Genomic DNA, 26271 nt, shown 5'->3' on the forward strand with positions numbered 1-26271 from the left:
GAATTAGGGAATTTGCAGGAACATTTAAGGGGAAAAGAAGCTGCTTTCTGGAAAAAAGAGAAATCTACCGAAATCTAATAGTGCAGGAAAATTTCAGGGGCTTAATAAAGTAGAACAACATCAATGACCCCAAGGACCTGATCCAGGAAATAGGAAGTTGAGATGAAGCATGGAATTCCATGCAGGATTCCCCTGGAAGGGAATAATCTACCAAGCCTCAACTCTAGAGCTCAAATAAAAATAAATTGAGAAACTGGTCACTTTTATGAACCCAAAGGGAATAAAAAACAGAGTGAAAAGCATGGAGGTAGAATTACGATTTCTTTCAGTAGACAGACTTATTGGATTCAGTGTCTTTTTATAGTTCTGGCATACTTTCTTGTTCTTTTCCTGCCTCTCCCTACCTTTCCGGGATGTTGTGAGGAAAAAATGAGATGATTGATGTGAAGCTGCCTCGGGAAAATGAATGTGCTCTACAGAGTCGTGGTGTTATTATTATTGTTGAATGTTTACCTTAGGATTTATTCAGAATTTTTATGTGGGGAAGGATGAGAATTTATTTTCTAATCTACATAAAAACTGCCTTTGCCATCAATACCAGATCTTCTTTATGCTATCCAGCTGGCTGCATTCTACCTTCGGAGACACAACTGCCATTGAAAGCCATGCAAGTTTATTTATTAAAGGCAGAATGTGGCCTAATGGACCAGAACCCTATGCCCACAGTTGAGACTGTTCTGGTTTGTAGCCTTATGGAATGCTTGTAATTGTTTTTTTATTGCTTTACTTATCAAAAGTACCACCAAGTTTTCACTACACTCTTGATTACCTGCTATGCGTGTTTATTACTTTTGAATATGAATGGGATGTAAATATAGGTTTTTGTCACTGGGGGAGGGAGACCCGAACTTTACATCCCAAGATGACACAGTAGAAAGTGAAATTCTATCTTTGCATGTGTGGTTGCACAACAGATGCTCTAATCCACACTCTTATATAATCATTGTTTAATTCTATATGTGGAAAGGTTCAAAAAGATGGAAAATTGAGATTTAGTGTTTAGTATTTTTAAGCTGCATAAAATTGTTTCAGAATTGATACATAGGACTTTGTGGACATCTTTCCTCATACAAGTACTTTTACAAAGCATGTTTAGTCACAAATGGCTGAAAGCTACATAATCTCCAAGTAGCCTGACTTTTTGGTGCGAAAGCTTTTAGTTTAAGTCTTCCGATGGTTTCATGATATCTGCTTGCCGCCTCCAATGCAGTCAGGCAAATATTCACCCAGACATCAGGCCCATGGCAAGGTGGTAAATACAGTGTGTCACACCACCAAATATGAATGCCATGGAATTCAAGGCCATTTTATTGGTTATGGATTACCTCCCGACATTTATTGATCAAGACAACATGCTTTGTATGGCTTTAAAGTGGTAGGAGAATTTGAGAATCACATGTGAAACAGAAAAGACTATTAATAATAATAATAATAATAATAATATATTTGGTCAGTACTTACTATGTGCCAAGCGCCATGCTAAGTGTAAATTCTAAGTAATACAGTCAGTTTGTCCCTGTCCCACATGAGGCTCCAAGTCTAAGTGGGAGGGAAAACAGGTATTTCATCCCCATTTTACAAACAAGAAAACTGAGGCACAAAGAAGTTAGATGATTTGCCCATGGTCAAACAGAGAGCAAGTGATGGAGCAAAGCTCCATGATCCCCATTCCTGTGTTCATTCCAGTAGACCAATTACATTATCTGAGTTTTGCAAATAAACAGCAACAAAAATGACTCTCTCCCAGTAATTCCTTTTCCAAATTCAGCATTTTTTTTTCTACAGGGCCCCTCTTCCCAGAAATATAAGAGAGCACCTTATACCCCTCTGTGGTCTCCTTTCTGTATGATCAAAGTCTTGAGAGGGGAAAGAGTGGGCTCAGAACTGAGGACTGAGATGGAGAGGCATAAAAATGGGGAAATGGCTTTAAACTTAGACACTAATAGCTAAATTTCTCATACATTTACTAGCAATTTAAGTCATAAAACATCTGTTTGAATTGGTTAGCATATAAATTTAACTGAACCATTTTTCAAACTACTTTTCTTACAAAATTGTCATCTCCTATGAAAAGTGGTAACCTTGCCTGAATAAGACCCATGAAACTTGAAAAGTGACTCATGTTTTTAGAGCAACTTCTGTCAACCTGATGTGGGATCAAAGATCTTGATTGTGTTGGTCTTCAGTCCCTTGACTATTTATGCTTTCAATGCAGTAACACACCATTGCTTTTCAGATCTTCCCATTGAAGAAGAGGCAGGAGAACGATGGAGCAGATCATTTCTGATGATTTGAACCTCCACTTTGTTGGCATTTCAGATGTACAAGCTTCTGTGTGGAGTGGTAGAATACAGGGGTCTTGCTAGATTATAAAATACTGCACCAGTTACTTATGAACACAGCCATGATTGGGAAAAAAAATAACAGTTGAAAAGATGTGGATATTCTGCTCTTAAAAATGGCTTATCTCCTTGAATTTAGTGGTCTAATTAACTTTATTTCCTAAAATTTCCAAACATTCCTAAAATTCTTCAGTAATTCCCAACCTACTTCCTTCATTTTTTCTTAGTTAAAGTCTCTCTATAAAGAGAAGAGAATCAGAATTTGTGAATAGAAAATGGTGTAAGAGATAGGAATCCTTTCCTAGAAGCCTTGAATATTCCATATTTTAAGGTGTAAGAAGTACCTTCAGACTAGTTTAGCAAATCTGGGATTCTTGTCCATCTTGTTAAACAATTGCCTACAAATTTAAGAGGGCATAATATAGGAAAATTCTAAAGATAAAGCAAACGTGGGCCAGCCTGGTGCATTGATATGTAATTTTAACCACCACCCCCCATCACAAAAAATAAAACAAGACATGTTTATTTAAGTTGCCTAATGTGTGACAAGTTGATAGTTGATAGTTTCAGTTCAGCAGGGAGTTCATATCCCCAAATGATCTTCAAGCAAGTGACTCACATGTGTTCCCTTTACCATCTAAAAGGAAGATGTTAACACAAGAGATGGCAGGTGCATCTATCTGAGAACTGAAGAGTGGAAGGATTATTCTCTCGATCACCTAGGCAGGCCCCAAATGAACCATGCATATCATCCCCTTGAGCCGTGGAGCCAACCCTGGCTATTTTCATGATTCAGGGGAGACTCCTCCACCTCACACGCTGAATCTGATTAATGGAGGCTGTTCACGACAGGAATTATATACAGCCCTCACTATTTTCTGAAGTTGAAGATGTTGGGCCTCAGCTCATTTTCATCTCTGGGGACATCTGTCAACAGATTCTAAGAAAGACGGGCAAGAGCATGAGAATTCGTTATTCAGGGGTAAAAGTATTAGCTATGAACATAACACCTACGTCTTGGAAAACCTGGAATAGGATGAGAGAGGGTGATGTCAGCCATCTAGCAGGTGGATGAGAATCATAAGAATATTTTCTTAAAATATTAAGTTAAGGCTTCAGAACAAATCTTATAAGAATTGCACTGTGATACCCTACAAAATGAATTCCCAAACTATGCTACTGCTGCAAAAATAAAGTATTCCCTTTCCGGAGATGGTATGGGCCAAACTATCAGTAAAATGTGCTCATTAGTATAGAACATATATATATATATATATATATATATATATATATATACATATATATATATATTTATATTTTTAAAATTATTAATTAACGTCATTATCATATAATAATTCAATTATTCATTAGTATTAATTTAACCATTTTAATATTTTATATATAAAATATATTAATATTTTATATATAAAATATATTTATATTTTATATTAATGTGTTTATATATTTATATTCACATTTATTGTATATTTACTAGTAAAAGTTTAAATTTAACCCTAGAACTGACCTACATTTATTGGTAGTTTAATGTATTCACAACGCTGTTCAGTAGAAAAGCTAAATTTGTCAAAAACCTTTTTGGATACTTTTATCTCAACGGGAAGATCCTAGTTTTGACCACCTTTCATTTAATTTCTTAACAATTCTAGTGACTGGCTGGCCTAGGGTGCGTTGCTATACTCTTCACATCAGGACTGAGATTACATCTGTTGTTTTTTCGCATTTTGTATTCCCATTATAGGTATCTGCGGACTCCAGCTCTTCCATGAACTCCAATACGCCTCTCGTGCGGATAACGACCCGTCTCTCATCAACTGCCGATGCTCCAATGCTGGCAGGGGTCTCTGAGTATGAGTTGCCAGAGGATCCGAAATGGGAGTTCCCCAGGGACAAGTTAGTATTTCTGCTTAAACCCTAAAATGTGTTAAGTGCTGACCTACCAGTTGGGTAGCCATTTCCTTTGCACAGTTCTCTACACCCAAAGGTTTTTCTGTAATCAATCAGTGATGTATATCGAGCACTAACTGTATTTTCAGGTTCATTTTCATAATGTAATTTCCATACAGAACATTGTAGCATGTATTGGAAGAGTACCAATACAACTGAGTTGGTAGACACATTCCCTGTCCAAGAGGAGTTTACAGTTCAAAGGGAGAGACCGACATTAAAATAAATTTGGATAAGTACATTAGTGCAGTGTTATTAATAAACAGGTTGAGTTCTCGAGGGATTAAACATATAGAAGGAAATTTATAACCTACCACTGAACTGTAGGTATTCATTTTGTAGGTGGAATGAAGAGGTCTGGTTGATGCCATTTGAGAGTCAGAGAGTTTCCAAACTTAGTTCATATGACAAATTCATTCATTCAGTCATATTTACTGAGCGCCTACTGTTTGTGGAGCACTGTACTAAGCACTTGGGAGAGTACGATGCAACAATAAACAATACAATCCTTGCCCACTATGAGCTTACAGTCTAGAGGATGCCACTGAGTCTCAGTTGTTTACAATGAGTGAGACTCAGAGTCCTTAGGATAGATGAAAATAAAATTAGTAGTAACACATTGTCGGTTTGATAACAATAAAAGTGCAAACAAATGCAGTGGCTAAGTTTGGCTTAAGGATACTGCCCCAAAAATGATTATGAGCCCAGTTCTTTCGGTGCCAAAAGTTAATCACTTGTTGTGAGGTCCTTTGGGGGAAGCATAACTCTTCAGGACCCACAAAGAATTGTTTAGAATAGGACAGTCGTGTAAGCAAAATGGAGATAACACCCCACCAAACCTCACCTAATGGTCTGCAAAAGTAAGCATCTCTCTCAACATGACAAATTACTACTCTAGGAACTGAAACAATTCTCTTCATTAATCTCCTCATGATGTTAGACCTGAGCACTGAATGACTATGGGAGCATGACACTAATCTTCTTCACTTTAATTTTACCCCTGTGTTTCACTGAAGCTTGGTCACTGTTAGTGCTGAAATGTTTAATGTGATTTTGTGTATGTGCATTTCTTGAGTAGCAGGTGTTCCAAATCTCAGGGGTAAAAAAACTCCTGGAGAAGGTCAGGTCACTATTCGGGGTGCCACAGTAACGTATCCTTATGTATTTTTCCTGAAACATGGAAATAGAGACCATCCAAAGAGGGAGTGCCTAATAAGGTGCAACACTTTTGTGAACCTCGCAAAGATACTTGAGTATGTGAAACTTGGGTCTGACCAGGAGTTGCAGATCACAGAAATGCACTATGAGATTAACTAAAACCTCTCACTGTAAAACAGCTCCTAATAATAAGAATGGCATTTTTAAGTATTTTCTGTGTTCCAAACACTATGCTTAGCATTGTGACTATCTCCAGGATGGTTAAAAAATGTCTGGCTTTGTTTTAATTTACTAATGAACTTTACTTAGGAAATTTTAATGTTTATCCAAAGGTAAGTGTATCGTTGGTCAGTACAAGAGCTATTTTTTAAAAGGGGTGTTTGGGCTCTATCTGGACAAATTATTTTTAAGATTTTTCCCATAATTACAGATGATGACTCTGGTTAGTGTATCTACTTTTACCATGCTACACATGGTAGTAATAACCACTGTGGTATTTGTTAAGTGCTTTCTGTGTTATAATGATGGCATTTATTAAGCGCTTACTATGTGCCAAGCACTGTTCTAAGTGCTGAGCACTGTTCCAAGCACTGTACAAAGCTGTGGGGCAAAATACAATATAACCAGATCAGACCCAATCCCTGCACTTCTTGGGGTTCACAGGGAGGGAGAATAGGTATTTCATCTCCATTTCACAGAAGAGGAAATGGATAAAGATCACACAGCAGGTGAGTGTTGGAGCCAATCCTGCGCTCCTTCCACAGAGCCATGTTACTTCTGACTTTTGGGAGATTGTTTTTAATGGTACTTGTTAAGTGCTTACTGCGATCCAGGCACTTCTAAGTGCTGGAGTCGTTACAAGCTAATCAGGTTAGACACGGTCCCTGTGCCACATGGGTCTAACAGTCTTAATCCCCATTTTCCGAGTGAGGTAACTGAGGCACAGGGAAGTGAAATGACTTGCCCAAGGTCACACAGCAGACAAGTGATGGAGCCGGAATCAGAACCCAGGCCATATGCTCTATCTACTGGGCCATGTTGCTTTCGTCTCCAGAGTGTAAACGATGTAGAAATGTTTGTGATGGAATTGCCCCTCAAAAACAAGGGGTGATTCTCAGTCTTGTCGTGTGCTGGAGCTTTTTGAGGCACACAAGAGGTACATGAGGTTTTTTTGAGGTGCCCAAGAGGTAAACACTGCATAGATAGATCAGCATTTAATTGTGCCAGATGGATATACATGTTCACATTGAGAAAAATAATGTGCATTTATATTGTTGGTGACATGCAACCAACTTGAACTTCAGCTCCAGGTAAAATTATAGGAAATCATAAAGGGGCCATTCATGTAAAAGTGAGTAAAAGAATTGTCAATTCTTTCCTTTAAAAAAGCACACACACACAAGCGTGCACGCACACTCGCACGCGAACCTAACTGCTGGGCTGAGTTGTGATCCTGCATATCTTGAGAACTGTTATGAAAATCATTTTAATTATGCTGTTGAACACTTGTGCAGTGCACTGTAATTGCCACCCGTGCTATTCTAGTCAAGAGCAGGGGTCTATACACATAACCTTGTCAGCCGTCACCCCTGGGGAATATACTGAATGCGGAAAATTTTAGTGCTAAACATTTAAAAACAGTGTTGAGCACAAATGTAGGTGGAACAGTTTCCAATGAAAGAAGGCTATTTATTAGATCAGGGCTGCAGTCACACAATAAGGAGATTGTTATGCTTGCTCTAGCAGTGCAGTAAGACATAAATTAACCATTTTTCCAATGCAAATGTTTATTCTCTGCCAAGATGTTAAATTCAATTTTCATTCTGGATAGAAAGCAGAATGACCTCAGCAGTGCATACACTACCCTTCAGTTCTTATGTTGAAACTTTTCAAAACCAGTGTGTATTTAACCTAAGTGCCATTTTCTGATTGTAGCTAGATTCTTTTCTCTATTATGCCTAAATGATATAACAATATTCAGAGGCATTCTCACATGATTTTCCATAAGGGATTGCCTGTTCCTTTGCAAAAGAAGAATATATAGCCATTAACTCTGGGGATTGGGAAAAACTTCTAAATTGGAAAATGGTAATTTACTTAATTTCATTCATTCATTCAATTGTATTTATTGAGCACTTACTGTTTGCAGAGCACTGTACTAAGTGCTTGAGAGAGTACAGTACAACAATAAACTACACATTACCTGCCCACAATGAGTTAACAGTCTAGTGGCGGGGAGACAGACATTAATATAAATAAATTAATTAAAGATATGTATGTAAGTGCTGTGGGGCTGGGAGAGGGATGAACAGAGGGAGCAAGTCAGGGTGATGCAGAAGGGAGTGGAAGAAGAGGAAAGGGGGGCTTAGTCAGGGAAGGCCTCTCAGAGGAGATATGGCTTCAATAGGTTTTGAAGTGGGGAGAGTAATTGTCTATCAGATTTGAGGGAGGAAGAACGAAGTGTGAGAGCTGGGCTGTAGTAGGAGAGTAGTGAAATGAGGTTGGAGGGGGCTAGGTGATTGAGTGCTTTTAAGCCAAAGGTGAGGAGTTTTTGTTTGATGCAGAGCTGGATGGGCAACCACTGGAGTCGGGAAACGTGTCCTGAATGTTTTTGTAGAAAAATGATCTAGGCAGCAGAGTGAAGTATGGACTGAAATGTCTTAGTTAAAATGTGGTAGTTCTAAAGTTCTCCTGAGTGGTTGGGTCAACTCCAGGTTTGTTCCCATCTTCAGGATTTAATTTGGTTTATTTTCATCCAATCAAAGAATTAAAAGCCTATGTGGAAATTTGCTCTAAGCATTTTTATAAAAGGTGGCGAGAAGAGTTCGAAAATGAAATGCTCTAAACAGTTTGTGATGACAACTGAAAAATAAAACTGATTTGAAGAAGGGGAAAAGAGAAAAAGACTACAGTGGAGTATTTGGGCTGTTTTAAATATTAAAACACAATTGGATCGAGTTGCTTTCGGGAAAACACTCACCTTAGCACATAGGTAATCACCTCGGAACATCACCTGTCATGGAAACTAAAAGGAGATTGTGAATACCAAACTTAGTGGCTTTCTGTGGTAATTGACATTTAGTCCAACACCAATAGCAAAATACTAGAAAAAGCATGAAGTGTGTGTGTGTGTGTGTGTGTGTATGTGTTTGTGCGCACGCATGTATGCACTGTGAGTTTCAAGAGGTCCATAGGATCGGTGCTCCATGCTGGAGCAAGCTGCTGAAAGATTTTTATATTTAGTTCTGGAATCTCACTAGCTCAATCCCTCCACCAGATGCTGACTATTAATCCCTTGTTTCGCATTTAGGCTGACATTGGGCAAACCCCTTGGAGAGGGCTGCTTTGGACAGGTTGTCATGGCAGAAGCAGTGGGAATCGACAAAGAAAAACCCAAAGAGGCAGTTACTGTGGCAGTGAAGATGTTGAAAGGTAAGTCGGGAAAGGGGGTGGGGAAGGAAGGTGGCAAGTTCTATCAAGAATGTTTCTTTTGTGGTGTCTGAACTCTATCATCGTAGGGGTCAGAGAGCACATAGCTGACCTCAAGGTTGAGATGTTTTCAGGATAAATCAGTATCTCTGACAGAACGTTTATCTTTAGCAAGGGGTATTTGCCAGCCATTCTTAGCCTTATTAGAGTGGGGTTGCTTTAGGTTTAAACTGCAGTAAAGATAAATACTGCTGCTCTTTTTTTTCCTTTCATAATTTATATAGAATATTCTGTTATCATGTAACTATACTACTTTTGACAACCTGGGCCATTTAGGAAATATATATAGGACTCAAATTCAAATTGGTAGCTAAGCTGGGACAGTGGCACAAAGTGGAGGAGAAGGAGTTGAGAATCATGGAAAAGGTTCTACTGTCTGGGCCTATCATACATATCTACAAGTGGCTGTGACTCTTATACTTGATGGGCAAAGACAGATTGGAACAGGCCGGGGAGAAGGAGATTAAACCTTCTGATCTTCAGTGTGAGGCTACTTAAGAGCTTTTCAAGCATTAACCCATTCACCCTCTCCTCCCCCGACCTAGGCCCTTCAAAGCCGGGTTGCGGGAGCAGGGGGAGGATTCTCCCCTCCATCAGGGCTAAAGCATGGATCATTTGGTGGGAATAGGAGCAGTAAAGGAGAGAGTATGTGAGGGGTAAGACAGGATGAGGATCAGAGGGGAAGAGTCTTCTGCTCTCAGGAACATACTTAGCTCGCATTTTTAGGTTCAAGTGGCGTTTAGCACCAAGGGAAATCACTACTAAGGGTAGAAATAAAGTATAATATACTGCTATTCGCTCATCTAAACAAAAGACATCATACTGCATTTGTTATAAACTAACCAAGGGGGGTTTTAAAAAAGGACTATAATGTATTTTGCTAAAAGTATCTTAAGACTTTTATTACATTTGGAAATTTGCAGTCATTTCCCTTGAATTAAATTCTTAGTAATTCTTAGTTCCCCCCTACTTTTATTCTTGAGATGACATGCTGACTCTATTCTGGTGGTCTGCTATGTTTCTAAACACAAGCATTGCCCAAGACCACCCAAATCTATCCCAATGAAGGCAGCTGAAATAATGACTCTGGAAATGTACTGATTTTTACTTGTTTGCTGTAGATGATGCCACCGAGAAGGATCTCTCTGATCTGGTGTCAGAGATGGAGATGATGAAGATGATTGGAAAGCACAAAAATATCATCAATCTTCTTGGAGCCTGTACTCAAGATGGTGAGTAAAAGCATAACAGGCTCTTTCAAACCCAGGGAATGCATGAATTCAAGGGGATTGTCAGTACAAATGATGGGGAAAGGTTTTCATAACAAATTCTTATGTTAAGAGAAATGGCCATGGTATAACAGGATTTCAGATAATTCTTTGGCCTTTTGAACATTTGATTTACCTCATGAGAACTTTGCTTTAGAGCATTAATACAAAGGAGACTTCAGTGTGTGGGATTTTTTTCAGTTTACCGGTAGTGTTGAGCAATTGCGTGGTTTCAAATTCATTCTGGAGAAGTACCTTTGTTGTTTAGTTTTTTTAATTCTATGAGGTCCGATACCTTTTTTCCAAATTTCATCATCATTGCCCACCAGTGATTGGAAATCTCTTTAACAGTCAACTTGGCAGATTTTGGAGTTGCTATATAATGAGACTAACTAGATCCTTACAGAAGACTTCTTTCCTCTTCACTGTGGGACCATACAGAAGCAAAAGCCCTCTTGCTTTATACACAGGAAAAAGGTCTTTCATCAGTCACTTGTATTTCTATGAATATTTGTAAGACTACAGACTGAGGACTTTCTCATTGCAAATCCTACACCTGAAGGATGTTTCTCTAAAGAGGGGAAGCCTGTACTGAATAAAGTGCACCCAAACCTGCCTCTAGGAGCTCTCCTTGATCAGATAGCCTCATTTCTCTCAATGCCGTGGTGTTGACTCAATCAGTTTTGAACTTGTTGAGGACAGCTGTTGTTATCACCTTCAAAGAGCAACTTATGTCCTATGACACAATGGTTACTTTACATTCAGGGATTTTTCTGGCATTGCATTGCGGGATTAAGGTTCACCAGGCACAGCTCTCTGGTGTTCCATGTATGAGTGTGGTGAGACACACAACATTGGGGAAACCTATTCTTGTCCCTTAACCCCATTGTCCCATTCAGAGAGAATGGTGAGTTCTTAAATAGGATTGCTCAGAAACCCAAGGTGCCCCCAAGTACCACTACTTGTCATCCTTTAAGCTCCTTGGGGGCAAGGATTGCATCTTCTGTTGTACTGTACTCTTCCAAGTGCTTTGCACACAGTAAGCCCTCAGTAAATACCACTGATTGATTTCCAGCCCCCAAATTACAGCTTGAGTAGAGTCAGGTCACTGAGGTTGTATAATCAGCCGTTCAGGGCCTGACATCTTCCCTTTCACTCCCTCTGATGGGAGACCAGTTCTGTAGCCCAGGCTGAGTCTTGGGCTCCAGAGGTTCCAATAACAGAAGAGAATGTTCGCATATCATTCCACATCCGAATTGCCATTGAATCTGCATACCCATTTTTTGAAATAAAGTTTTGTGAAACAAGGATGAGATTCTTGTCTACAATCATCTTTCTAAATCCCTATTCCCCATTGATTTATAAAATGCAGTTCCATAAGATATGTCATTTTCCAGAAGTGCGAATACAACTACACTGCTATGTGATACTTTATGATACTGGAATGCTTAAAATCAGCATTGTCCCTTTACCTTTTTCCTTTTTTTGCATTTGTTTTGGTTCTTTAATAACATGTGAGGTTTTTTTGTTATGTTTTTGAAGGTCCTCTGTATGTGATAGTTGAGTATGCTTCCAAAGGAAACCTGCGAGAATTCCTTCGAGCACGTAGACCACCTGGAATGGAATACTCATTTGACATCAATCGGGTACCAGAAGAACAGATGACATTCAAAGATTTAGTTTCGTGCACATACCAACTAGCAAGAGGGATGGAGTACTTAGCCTCACAGAAGGTATGTTAACATTTGCTTTAACTGATGAAAACCACAAATGGTATGTCTGAAGAAAGTAACTTGGTTGAAAGAGCGTGTATACTTGCCGTGTAGAGCTCCTTTTTATGGTATTTGTTAAGTGCTTTCTAGATAACAAGCACTGTACTAAACTCTAGGGTACATACAAGCTAATCAGGTTGGATGCAGTCCATGTCCCACTTGGGGCTCAGAGTCTTAATCCCCATTTTAAAAATGAGGGAACTGAGGGACAGAGAAATTAAATGACTTACTCAAGGTTACACAGCAGACAAGTAGCAGTGCTAGGATTAGAAACCAGGTCCTTCTGACTCCCAAGCTCCTGCTCTAGCCATCAGACCACACTGCTTCCCCTTATATCTTCTCTGGAATGTCTTCTATTCCTTGAATCTTTTTCAATGCTGTTTTCATAATTAGGTAAAATAATGGACCTCTTAAAAGTTTGATCAAACCTATAAACACAAGTTCCTCCCCATGCCATATCATGTGTCCATAATTAAAGTTAAAATAATAATAATAGTAGTAATTGCTGTATTTTTTAAGAGCCAACTTAGTACTGTGTTCGATACTAAGCTCTGGGGTTGATACAAGATAATCTGGTTAGACACAGTCCCTGCCCCTCATGGGGGTCACAATCTAAGGGAGAGGGAGAACAGGCATTTAATCCTCATTTTACAGATGAGGAAACTGGGTACAGAGCAGTTAAGCGCTTAGTACAGTGCTCTGCACACAATAAGCACTCAGTAAATACCACTGATCCATTGATGATGTGACCTGCTCAGGGTCACACAGCAGGCAAATGCTGGATCCAGGATTAAATCCAGGCCCCTGTCTCATGGGCATTTTCTACTAGGCCTTGCTGTTTTGCTGATTAGGGTCTATCATTGTGTCACAAAGCATGAAGGTTTGTTTTAATGTGCGCCTTTTAATTTTGCAATGGATTTTTGGGAGCGTTTTTTGTTGTTGTTGTTGCTACTGGGTTGGTCGGTGCTGCCTATTAAGGAAAATTCACAGTGCAATTCAAATAGAATGAAAACAGCTAGTAAGATGAAACCCATCACGTATTTATCATAGCAGTAGTGTTTTTCTTCTAAACCGTAAGAGTTATGAGCTGGGGACAGGGCCCGTTAAATGGATAGCTGACATTCCATTTCACTTGCCAGGAGCACTGAGCACTAAAAAATATTTCTATTAAAGTTAGACAATGCACCCCATTCAATCGTCTTCTCCTGCGCATTCCCTCAGAGTGAGGAATTGGCCTTCATGAGGAGCTATATGGGACACTCGATTCTCATGTCAGCTCTCCGCCCTGAAGGTTAACTGGTAGTATCATTCTTCTAGCTTTCTGGGTTTTTAGCAAGGCTACATTCACAGCTCTGAAGAGGGATATATAGTCCACAGAGAGCCAGTCACTGCAGGTCTGCGGCCACTTTCTGATCCTTCTCGAGGCTGGAATAGGTATACTCATCTCCAGTTGGACCTAACTATTCCCCTCTCGCACTGCCTGCCCTGCAAAAACTCCAGCCAATGCAGGCTCTACATCTCCTAGCCCTTCTACACATTCAGACAAGAACACATTCCCAAAATGAGAGCTAGAAACCCACTGTATCTTGACCTTGCTGCTCAGTCTGGAAACAGTAGATGTTTGCACCCTGCAGAGAAGCAGCATGGCTCAGTGGAAAGAGCCTGAGCTTTGGAGTCAGAGGTCATGGGTTCAAATACCGGCTCCGCCAATTGCCAGTTGTGTGACTTTGGGCAAGTCACTTGACTTCTCTGTGCCTCAGTTACCTCATCTGTAAAATGGGGATTAAGACTGTGAGCGCCCCCGTGGGACAACTTGATCACCTTATAACTTCCCCAGCGCTTAGAACAGTGCTTTGCACATAGTAAGTGCTTAATAAATGCCATTATTATTATTATTTGCAGAGATTTACGTCACTCAAGTAGAACACTATGTTTTCAAAGATATCAAGTCACTTTGCATCTCGGTGAGATAAATCAGTTTTATCCTGTCTATTTTGAAGACCAAAATAACTTAGTACCTTCTAGTAAAAAGTACAGCTAACGAAAAAACCTCTGGAGCACTGCTAAAATAAAGCAAGGATTTCAAAGGTTTGCCAGTGACTACAGAAAGCTTGGAATGAAGATCCAAGATGACAGCCATCCACACTGAAATAAGTCAAAAAAATAACCCAAAGCACAGAGAAAGAGGCTGCTCCTGGCCAGGTGGTAGAAGAGCTCTGGAAAGACAGAGAGAGAGAGAGGAAAAGACAGGCAGGGAAGGTGGGGGAAGAGAAAGAGAGAGAGAGCGAGAGAGAGAGAGAGAAAGAGAGAGTGAGAGAATAATAATGATAATTATGGTACTTGTTAAGCACTTACTATGTGCCAAGCACTTTTCTAAGTGCTGGGGTAGATATAAGTTAATCAGGTTGGACACAGTCCCTGTTCCACATGAGGCTCATGGTCTTAACCCCCATTTTACAGGTGAGGTAACTGAGACCCTGAGAAGTTAAGTGACTTACCCAAGGTCACCCAGCATACATGTGGTCACCCAGTACCATGTGGTACTTCCCAAGCGCTTAGTACAGTGCTCTGCACACAGTAAGCGCTCAATGAATACGATTGATTGATTTGGGCAAGTCACTTCAGTTGTCTGGGCCTCAGTTCCAACTGTAAAATGGGGATGAAGACTGTGAGCCCCGCGTGGGGCAACCTGGTCACCTTGTAACCCCCCAGCGCTTAGAACGGTGCTTCATTCATTCATTCCGTCGTATTTATGGAGCGCTTGCTGTGGGCAGAGCACTGTACTAAGCGCTTGGGAAGTTGCGAAGCAGCGTGGCTCAGTGGAAAGAGCACGGGCTTTGAAGTCAGAGGTCATCGGTTCAAATCCTGGCTCTGCCACTTGTCAGCTGTGTGACTTTGGGCAAGTCACTTCACTTCTCTGGGCCTCAGTTACCTCCTCTGTAAAATGGGGACTAAGACGGTGAGCCCCACGTGGGACAACCTGGTCACCTTGTAAATTCCCCAGCGCTTAGAACAGTGCTTTGCACATAGTAAGCGCTTAATAAATGCCATCATTATTATTATTATTATGTGGTGCAGCCAGGACTAGAACCCAGCCCCTTCTGACTCCTAGGCATGTGCTCTATCCACTAAGCCACAGAGACAGAGACACAGAGAGAAACAGAGACAGACGCAAAAAGAAAGACAGGGAGAGGAAAAAGGGATTCTGGAACTCTATCTGACCTGGTTTCTTTCAGATTCAGAATTGAATGAGCAAAACTCTCATCAATAGCAAAAAAGATGATTTGAAAGCTCTCAGAAGACAAATAGCAGTAGCAAAAGCAGCGTCTCTAGGGGCTCTAGGGCTAATTTCTTTGTAGACTAAACACTAGAGTTTGCTTAGAACAATGTGCTGAAGCCAAGCAGTTTTTTCAGTATTGAGGAAAATGGGAATATCTGTTTCTCCTTTATTTCCTGAGGGAAAAATCCCAGACCAATGGGGTTTCCCCGAAACTGTTTTTGGCTCTTTTCAACAAGCCTAGGTATCATTGTCAGGAACTGCCATAAGGCAGCATTCTCAGACTGAAACTGTCATGCAGGGTAGGCTAGGAAAGCAGAATCTCCACTAGCCCCTGCCTCATCAGCACATGCAGCCCAAGCTCAGGCACTGAAAATCGGTAGAAGGAACCAGACACTCCCGACCACACACGTTGCCAGGCTTCAAGCTCCCGTCCACAGGGAGATGCGCAGCCTGGAACGTTTGGCCTGGAGTTTGGAAGTTTAATTCCGAGAAGCATCCAAATAGCAGAAACACTCATCCAGTCTCAGCCCTCATATGCAAAACTTTTTGGAGAGCTCTGAGAAAGACCTTACTTTGCAGCATGCTCACAGTACCTTCTTCCTGCCTGGACGGACAGGGGCATAACTGTATTGCTTTGCGTTTCCACCTCCAGATTGAAGTGAGGTCTGAGCCCTTCGGAAGCATTTCGAAATGAGGCAAAATTCACGGAAGAAAAAATATTTCTTTCTGAGAAGCAGCGGGATCTAGCAGAAAGAGCACGGGTCTGGGAATCGGGAACTGGGATCTAATCCCAGGTCTGCCTCATTCTTGCTGTGTAACCCTGGGCAACTAACTTAACTTCTCTGTGCCTCAGTTTCCTCATCTGAAGAATGGGGATTTGGTCCCTGTTCTCCTCCCTACTTAGACCTTGAGCCTAATAATAACAATAATAATAATAATAATAATGGCATTTATTAAGCACTTACTATGTGCAAGGCACTGTTCTAAGTGCTGGGAAGGTTACAAGGTGATCAGGTTGTCCCACCGGGGACTCACAGTCTTAATCCCCATTTTACAGATGAGGTAACTGAGGCCCAGAAGTGAAGTGACTTGCCCAAAGTCACACAGCTGACAATAGGCGGAACAGGGATTTGAACCCATGACCTCTGACTCCAATGCCCGTGCTCTTTCTACTGAGCCACGCTGCTTCTCATGAGGGATGATGATGATGATGAGCCTAATGGGGGATCTAATCAATGTGTATCTATCCCAGGATTTAGTACAGTGCTTGGCAGCTAGTAAGTGTTTAACACATACTGTTATTGTTAATGATAATAGCAATAATAATATAATGATGATGATAATAGCAATGATAACATCAAATCTTCCCTTTGTTGTGCTTCAACGCTTTGATGTTACTTGTTTGGTTTTCCCACTGAGTGGAAGGATCTTCTGAAAACCATGTTGAATTAAGTGTGGCTGCTCTTAAAATTGTTGGGATTATTTTACTTTGCAAGAATAGTGTTTCTTAGAGCAAGTCCTATTTGACCACTCTGTACCATCTGTGGAGGATGCCTATTGCAAATCTACTGGAGGGTAGGCCGGGTGACAGGATCACTCTGCATATTACACTGCCTTTATGTGGAGATGTACATTTCCACTCACTCCTGAAGTTGCTGGATGCCATTCTGGGCTGGGGCTGGGGAGACTGCCACTCACATTTCCCTGGTGAGCGTAGTCAGATTTGCCGTCCTCCAAGGGCATACCTGTAGGCCTTGGCTCAGAGTACATGAGTCCCAGAGGACCTAGATTCTTTGGGCCAGGAATTCAGATGGACAGGGAACGTGTCTAACAACTCGATATATGGTACTCTCCCAAGCACCTAGTACAGTGCTCTACACACGGTTAGTGCTCAATAAATGTGATTGATTGATGGATTGATATCAGGGAAGCAGGGTGGCCTAGTGGAAAAAGCATGTCCTGGGAGTCAGAGGACATTTAAGCGCTTAGTACAGTGCTCTACACACAATAAGCGCTCAATAAATATGATTGAATGAATGAATGACCTGGATTCTAATCCAAGCTCCACCACTTACCCACTTTGTGACCTGGGGCAAGTGACTTAATTTCTTTGCCTTATTTTCCTCAACTGCAAAATGGGGATTCAATGCTTGTTCTCCCTCCTGCTTAGACTGTGAGCCCAGTATGGGACAGGGACTGTGTCTGACCTGATTAATTTGTATCTACCCCAGCACTTAGAATAGTGCTTGACGTAAAAAATATTTTTTTAAATATATTTATATATTTCATCAATCACTGAAGGTTCTGGAGGAGTAAGGAGACATAGACTGAACATTCTTTTCAAAAAAGTGATGAGGATCATATTATGTTAAAAAGAGAACAAATTGCCTCCAGATTAACGTGATGCATTTTTATTTCAATTGCACCTCTCCCTTCTCTCTTTCAGTGCATCCATCGAGATTTAGCAGCAAGAAATGTTTTGGTTACAGAAAACAACGTGATGAAAATAGCAGATTTTGGACTGGCTCGAGACATCAATAATATAGATTATTATAAAAAGACTACAAATGTAAGTCGACGGCCTCTTTATCTTGTGACCTTTCGCTTTCTCAGTACTTACTTAAATGATTTTATTTATAATCCACCTTTTTCCTTACAAATGTAATTTTTGCCCCAAGGGAACAGGGATAGCCCTCTTAAATTGTTCCTATTCAGCGACAAATATTGTTCCCACAATATGGGGGGGGATGGAGGGATATATTTTAAAATATTTAAGAAATAGATCAATTTGTAAATTGCAGCATTCATTTTGCTTTTGACTAGTTCTGTCATGCATCATTTGTTGCAAATGCTAAACCTAGCAAAATAGGTCAGGGACATGAAATTGCTGGGTTATGGTTTGTTTTTAAAATATTAAAGATACATGGTAATATATAAACCATAGTGCTAAAGAACACAATGGTAAAATTATTTGCAAAAGTGATTTGAATGACATATTTGAGACTTAACTTTAAGCATGATGTCAGTGCATGCTAGTGGTTATCTTTTCACCTGTATTTCCAAACCGAGTATCTTAATTCCTAAAAATAAATGGGGATCCTGGCTGGGATGATGGTTAGTCTCCTGGTAATGTGTTGATCCTTATTTTACCTCCACTGTTTGTAGGGGCGGCTTCCAGTCAAATGGATGGCACCCGAAGCTCTGTTTGACAGAGTCTACACACATCAAAGTGATGTGTAAGTGCTGGAAACTCTTCTTCAGCTTCTCCTTCTTTGGTTCGCATTCAGAGTTTTGAGGATGTAATATTCTTTGGCTTTTCTCCTCCTTCTATGTCGGTGCATTTCACCCATTAATGGGAGGTGCAGGAATTGGCCTTAGAAAGTAAGGATTTTATGGTAGACTGGTAACCAATGCTGTGTTACTAATCTGCCCGGCTTCAAAGCACATTAAAGGTGGAAAATGCTAACCTCCTTCTGTCAGTACGGAAGTTTCCCCCTACCCTGGAACTTATTTACGGATGTGCGACCACAAAGTGGCTATCTAATTTGCCAGGTTTGGCATGTTCTTAACTTCCTTAAAGAAGTAATCTTGAAGCTTTCCCTCTCTGGCTTTTTTTGTCCCTTTTGACTCTTTATGTAAATCTGAGTTCTAGTCTATGGCTTTCTAGGGACTTTACTTGCTGCATTTAGTTGGTGAAACTTTCCTGGTCTACTTTTAGCAGGCCTGATAATATTGTATCAGTGAGGTAAAAATGGCTAGTATAATCAGTTTATTCCTTTGAGGGCTTTTTTTCTTGTTGTCACCCTAATTTTAGTAACACTTTTTTTCTCGATTTGTTTAACATTTTAGAGGAACACTGCATTCATATTTCCACTGCTCTCCTTAAATTAACCATGCAGTTTCTCGTTCCATAATAAGCACACCTAGTTCCGCAATTGCTTTTGCAAATATGGCCCAGCATCCTGGGTTCAATTTTCCTGTTATTCAGTTTACCATCACTGCTTTTGACTGAGTCGTCCGTCAAAGCGATTGGCTGGATAACTGGAATTATCTGGATAATTGGCTACATTGACCAGTTGCTTAAAAACAACAACCCAAAGCCCCTTAGATAATAGCATTAGGGAATGCCAGGAGAAAGGGTCATTTTCTTCCCTGGGAAATGTTTTCAAATTATCATTTGTAGGTCTGATTTGATATTTGGCATTAGGGACTGAACACCTGAGAGGAGAGCACTAAATTTAGTATTTAATCCAGGCTCCAAAGCCAGCTCCATCTGTGACCTCTGAAGAGCCATGTCTCATATTCCTCCACTACCAGTGGGGACCTTCCTAGTTCACTGGGCTGGGCAAGAATCGGTTTGCTGGCCCCATTCTGTCGTCTGCTCGGGCGTGAGTGTAATTCCCCTTCAGGGTCACCCATGGGAGGAGATGGTGAATTAGCTTTAATATATGGAAAGGCCTTTGAAGATGAAAAGGGTTGAGTCTTTAGAACCGGAAGCTCGACATTTAGGAAGATCATTTTTCTTTTAAACTTCAAAAGAATTCCATCAGGACACTATCTTTGCCTCATCATTTGACTTCCAGGATGCCTGATTGGGTTTTAAAATTTTGAGGGGAGGGACATGATCATTAATCTCCATTTACCTTTCCTGAATTCTTCGTACAGTGCTGTGCTCACAGTAGTTGCTTAGTGAATATCTCTGATTGATTTTATTGACCTCAAAATTCAGTCACGCTCATGGTAGAAAAAGAAAGGTGCAAATGGGATTGCATTTCTGGCAGCCTTTTTTACACTTTATTCAAATCAGGACTGTTATTCATTTATTACTGAAGTTAGTCTCTCTGATTCTAATTGTTTTGGCTTTTTTTCCCCCCTGCTTTCCATACAGGTGGTCATTTGGAGTTCTAATGTGGGAGATCTTTACCTTAGGGGGCTCGCCTTATCCAGGAATTCCAGTGGAAGAACTCTTTAAATTGCTTAAGGAAGGACATAGAATGGATAAACCAGCAAATTGCACCAATGAACTGTAAGGATGTTTTTCTCCTTTATAGATGGGATTGTAACATCTCTACACTGCCATTGCACTTCTCCAGTCTGTAGACAATGCTTGATTTTCTGAAGAATTTTAGGTCGACTTTTCTGAGCTCTGTCTCAGGTCTAAGGTAAATAAGTCAGCTGAAAGCCGTTACTTGTTCGAAAGAAAGAGGCGGCATTCCGAGAGGCATAGGATTTTAATCAGAAGTATAATTTTATTCTAGTATAAAGCCCTCATTCTTGCTGCCTGGAGACCCTTAATACTCCCAATTACCCCCTCTCCCCATCTCACTGCTGCGATCACATTTTACTTTCATTAGAACTTTTTAGAATGGTAATACTTTTCACTGAGCTTCCTGTGTAGGCAAACTTGAAAGGCAGAGTTTCTGCCTACAGCCAGCCTGTGTCATAGAAGGCTGTGCTCCAGAGGGCAGGGGAGGGAGGGTCACCTGTTAACCAGCTAATGGATAATAGTAATAATAATTCTGGTATTGTTAAGTACTTACGGTGTGCCAGGCACTGTACTAAGCGCTGGGGTGGATACAAGGAAATCAGGTTGGACACAGTCCCTGTCCCACATGGGGCCCAAAGTCTTAATCCACATTTTACAGATGAGGGAACTGAGGCACAGAGAAGTGAAGTGACTTGCCCAAGGTCACACAGCAGTGGTGGAGCTGGGATTAGAACCCATGACTTTCTGACTCCCAGACTCGTGATCTATCACTATGCCCTGCTGCTTCCCACCAGGCTCTGATAATCACTTGCCATTTAAATCTTCCACTGCTAAACTGATCTCTTTCAAACCCCTTTCATTTTCTATGTCCTTTTTGAGGCCACTGATAAACCATGAAGATCCCTATCACTTGGGGAAATCTCTCTCCCTTCTTGCACGCTTAATGTACCAATACCTGAATTCTAACATTTTCAGAGGTTATTACAGTACTCTTACTATGCCACCAAGAAGTCTGTCTCTGCAGTGCTTAGCACAACCGCCAAGGCATTGAGCTGAGTCCTACAATGTTTATGCCCCATTTAAGTATGAATTAAGTTAAAGGTTAGCAATGTTTGGGGCTGCCATTCAGTCGGATTCACATTTAAAAGGAAGGAGCCTTTCAAAACACGGTCATAGAATAGCCAAGGCATAAGGTTAACTAAGAATAAATGCGATGTTATGATCCCCAAGTGACTCTGCGAGAGACTGTAGTCCATTGTATGTAGGTTTGTAGTGATTTTGTTGAATTAATCCCAGGGGTACCTGGGAGCATTAGTGTGTGTCTAATGAATGGCCGCATTTATACGTTGTCTTAGATGAAGGCACGTATTGTATCCATTGCCTTTACTAGCAAGGTTTGAGGCAGTGGAGCCAACCTGAAATCATAACAGAGATAATGCCTGGGAGACTGGTCGGCTCAGAGTTCATTAGGGGGTTGAAATGTGTCCTGGTTGAGATGAGTTCACTTCCCAAGAACACAATCCTGCCACAGTGTCAGTTCGTTCAGGTGTAGGAGGTGCACGAGATCCAGGACTCTGAAAATGTCCCAAACATTGAACCAGTGTGAAAATTTGGTGTTGTTCATTGTGTCGGGGTCAAGGAATGCAGTGAGTTGATGTGCCCAACTACTTGGATATTTTGCAGGTATATGATGATGCGGGACTGCTGGCATGCTGTGCCCTCCCAAAGACCAACATTTAAACAGTTGGTAGAAGACCTGGACCGAATTCTCACTCTCACAACCAATGAGGTGAGTGAAATTTGGGCTCGATGCTGAAATCAATCAATCCATCAGTGGTATTTACCTAGTACTTGCTATGCGTAGAGTACTGTTCTAAGCTCTCGGGAGAGTACAGTCCAACAGAATTAGCAGATATGTTCCCTGCCCCAAATGAGCTTACAGTCTATGGGGGAAAGCCATAATGTGTGGTATGAGCAATGACTAGAATTTCTTAATGTGAAACACTGCTCTCCATTTCTCTAATTTGGCTTATCCATTTTTCCTTTGGGGTCATACAGAGTTGAAATATGTGTTTAATCAAATCATGTTTTTCCTCAGATCCCTCCTCACATGGTCTGATTTCTGCCGTGAATAGAAAGCTTGCAGACAGAAAGACAGACGTGCAAGCACTAATGATTTGCAGCAATATCTTTCCAGGGTGTTGACATGAAGGATGGGGTGGATAGTAGAAGCAGAGAAGCAGCATGGCATAGTGGATAGAGCATGGGCCTGAGAGCTGATAGACCAGTTTGATTTCCCACCATACTAATTAGTGTAAGGCTAAAAGCCCTTTACTTAGCATGTTTTAATGAACTTAGACCGAGTCCCTGAAAGAACTGATTTTTTTCATTTGAAGAATATGGGAGGAGAGAGAATATGCTTATTACTATAAGCATAGACTATGCTTGTTACTATAAGCATAGTCTATGCATTCTTTCCTTTTAAAATTCCTCTGAGTCAGTTTGGAGGCTTCCTTATTCTTTCACCTTTTTTACCTCAGTATCTTTTGTGCAAACAGAGGAAAGCACTCTAACTTACCTCCCAGTGCACTGTGAGGCAGAGATTATTACAATAACTTTATCCCAGCCAAAAATACGTCCTGGTTGAACAGTCGGCGAGAACTCTCCAAAACCAGCAGTGGGGTAGGGGTGAGGGAGATAATTTATAGAAGTAGCCAATTAGGAAACAGGCAGCAGTGAATTCCTGTATCCTCCAGAAAAGTGAGGGCACTGTCATAAAACATGCAAGGCTCTTATTCTGCCTCACTGAGGCACTTCATCTCTGCCTGAGAGACACATCTGCTCGTGGCAGAAATTGAGACTCTGATCTGACCAAGAAAGATGTCTTAGATGGGTCATTACATTAAAAAAAGAAATCAAGTTGAAGGCAGAGAGAAACTGATAGACTGAACTCACAGGAACATGAAGTAGATAAATTGATATTTTAGGAAGGATTGACTTGGGATTTATTTATTTATTTGTTTATTTTTTAAGAATTTATTTGTAAGGATTCACTCTGGAAATTATTGGAGTGATTTTGAAAATGTAATCAATGACAACAATTCTAAAACTGCATTTTGTGGAATGAGCCTGCCTTGTAGCTTGATAAATGAAGAGATTGCTTTTAAATGAATGCAGCTGACCTTCAGAAGTTGAAAGGAAAGGATCGTTTCAAAGGAAACTAACTTTATTCTCCTGCCAAATTGTTGCTAGCATAAGCTCCTTAACCCTAGATTTAGATTCCACTGATCTTCGTCTTTTTAATATCAGGTTTGAAAGGTTATGGCTACTTTGTGAAACCACAAGTAGACTGAAAACATGTTTTAATTTAACAGAGTCCAACACTTTTTGAATATTTCATTCACATTTGTAGGTCTGCCCCTGTATTTTGAAAGCTAAATGTAATATCCTACAATAAAAAGCAGATAGTCCAATCGACCAAAGGAATATGGAAATGGAAGTGTCTTTCTGGAAAGCATTACCATATGCTTGAGAAAAATGGTTTCATTTAGGACAAAACTTGGTTTTTATCGTTGTCAGCAAAAAGTTCTCTTGATGTGGTGAATGCACTGGTTTCCAGTTGTGCGGTTGTTGCAGACATTGCTGGAACCGACACTTCCATCGTCTCGGGTTGGGCATTTTCTTGCCAGTCTTTTCAATGAGTCCTGGTTTTCTAAAAGGCAGAGGCCAATCTGCAGTAGATTTTTTCATTACAGAGCAGAGGCAGAGTTTGTCCACAAACCACAGCAATTTTAAAAGTGCACAAATGTACGCAAGTCTTTCTGGGTTACGGTCTCTGGTGCAAATCCCTGGCATTCCCAGCAGTTCCACACTTGAAGAACATTTCCAGAGTCATCTTTTCATCTGTGCCCTGCTCCAATGCCACTTCAAGATAACACTGTTTGAAAGTGAAATGTCTTTTCTTCCTCTATTTCAGGAGTATTTGGACCTCAGTGGGCCTCTTGAACAGTACTCACCCAGCTACCCTGACACCAGGAGTTCTTGTTCTTCAGGAGATGACTCGGTTTTCTCTCCAGATCCAATGCCTTATGAACCATGTCTTCCCAAGTATCAGCACATAAATGGCAGCGTGAAGACATGAAAAGAATTCATCATCGCTTCCTCAGAGAGACAGACACATGGCAACGATGAACATCAGCTAGAATCATGGAGTTGTCTTCTCCAGGACTGCATTGTTATGGCTTGTACATATGGAATATTAGGAGTAAATATTTGGAGGAATAGATGGGACTTGTGTAAAGAATTATATAGTCTGAAGCTCTTAAACGTCATCAGGAAAAGAAGAATGGGCCCAAGTAGTGTATGGACAGAGCACACTGCCATTTTCCCAACTTGCCGAAAGTAGCAATTGGCTCTCTCTACCTGCAATGGATCCTTTGGACTCAAGGCAAACTTGCGTTCTGCCTTCCTTGTGTATTTTGTAATATTTGGAGAAAATATATGTCGGCACACACTTACAGAGCACAAGTGCAGTACATAGGTGCTGGGTGTATGTAAATATATTCAAAATATGTATAAATATATATTATATATTTACAATGAATTATTTTTTTGTATTGATTTAAGAATGGATGTCCCAATGCACCTAGTAAATTAGTCTCCTTTTTTTAACAGCTATTTGCTAAAATGATGTTCTTACACCTAATTTCTTAATTTTCACCGAACTGAGGTGGAAAATACTTTGCTTTCAGGGAAAATGGTATAACATTAATTTATTAACTAATTAGTAATGTACAAAACAATTAATCGTTTGTAGGGGTTTTTTTGTAATTTAAATGGCATTTCTATGCAGGCAGCACAGAGAACAAGTAGATATATTATTGAGACTTTACTAGTTACCAGAGCCTTTGAAAAAAAGAAATATTTACAATATACAGTATAACTAATTCGGGGAATTAAGCTTTGATTTATTTGTCTTTAAACTCTAGTTTCAGGTGATTCTTCTCATGAAACCAAAATTCCCATATTAAAAAGAAACTTTAATAAGAAGATATTTTATTCTCTCTCTCTCTCCCTGGTTTCTGATTACTACTGAAGCCAATCAAGCTCTACTTCCCAGGACAATAGCACAATCATTCTATTAGAGGAGGCCTCCTTCCAGCCTTCAAAGAAGGAGTTTAGCTGAAACAATAGCAGAATGTAGGAGCTGTTGAGCTCTCCGCCTCCAAGTTGCACATTAATCAAATTAGCTAATATTGTCTTGAATGAATTTTCAATAATGGGTTCCAGATCCTTTGGCCATAATGAGGCCTTTAAGGATTTTCGAATATGGCAATTTAAGATTAAAAAGGAGAAGTGTTATGCTGACTTTTCCCAGAAAAACTGCAGCTTTGTAGGGGATTGTTGCACACGAATTTCAGCAAGACCTTACCAAGAGATCAGGCCTAGCACTGATATCAGACAAACTATTACTGTATTACTCATTTTGTGTTAAAGTATTGTGTTTGCTTTCAAAACACCCACTCAGTCTGCTATAGCCATGTGATATGAATGCAAATTACACTGATTTTCGTATTAAAAGAATTGGAGAAAGTATTAAAAAAACAGTTAACTTTTGTACTGACAATAAAATGTTTCTACAGATATTAATGTTAACATGACACAATAAATGTCACGCAGCTTATTTTTTTAATACTTGTGTCTTCAAAAAATGGTTTGCTCTGCTTTGCAAGATGCCTTGTCAGATACCGGGCCAAGCTGCTATAGAGTGGGCCTGCCTCCTGGAGGGCCTGAAAAGGCCTTTTACAACTCCTTGTGAGCAGGGACAGCACGCTATCCCAGGTGCTTAGTACGGTGCTCTGAACACAGTAAGCGTTCAATAAATACCACTGATTGATTGATTGCTTCATCTACAGGATGCTGGTAGAGGATGAAACTGTCCTCTGAGATT

General features: G+C 40.4%; 1 protein-coding gene across 8 annotated transcripts in view; it reads left to right on the forward strand.

Moving 5' to 3' along the window:
- The window catches only part of FGFR2 (fibroblast growth factor receptor 2), a 126390-nt gene extending 100377 nt beyond the window's left edge, over positions 1-26013 (forward strand). For all 8 annotated transcript variants that reach the window (XM_038758391.1, XM_038758393.1, XM_038758392.1 and 5 more), the window contains 9 exons: positions 4162-4313; positions 8836-8957; positions 10136-10246; positions 11825-12015; positions 17781-17903; positions 18500-18570; positions 20223-20360; positions 22005-22110; positions 24298-26013. In XM_038758391.1, the coding sequence (XP_038614319.1) occupies positions 4162-4313; positions 8836-8957; positions 10136-10246; positions 11825-12015; positions 17781-17903; positions 18500-18570; positions 20223-20360; positions 22005-22110; positions 24298-24462 (1179 nt within the window). In that variant the 3' untranslated portion in view covers positions 24463-26013. The remainder of the gene's footprint in view (positions 1-4161; positions 4314-8835; positions 8958-10135; positions 10247-11824; positions 12016-17780; positions 17904-18499; positions 18571-20222; positions 20361-22004; positions 22111-24297) is intronic.
- Positions 26014-26271: the final 258 nt, after the last annotated feature.

The sequence above is a fragment of the Tachyglossus aculeatus genome, chromosome 16, assembly GCF_015852505.1.
Source record: "Tachyglossus aculeatus isolate mTacAcu1 chromosome 16, mTacAcu1.pri, whole genome shotgun sequence".
Classification (NCBI taxonomy): domain Eukaryota; kingdom Metazoa; phylum Chordata; class Mammalia; order Monotremata; family Tachyglossidae; genus Tachyglossus; species Tachyglossus aculeatus.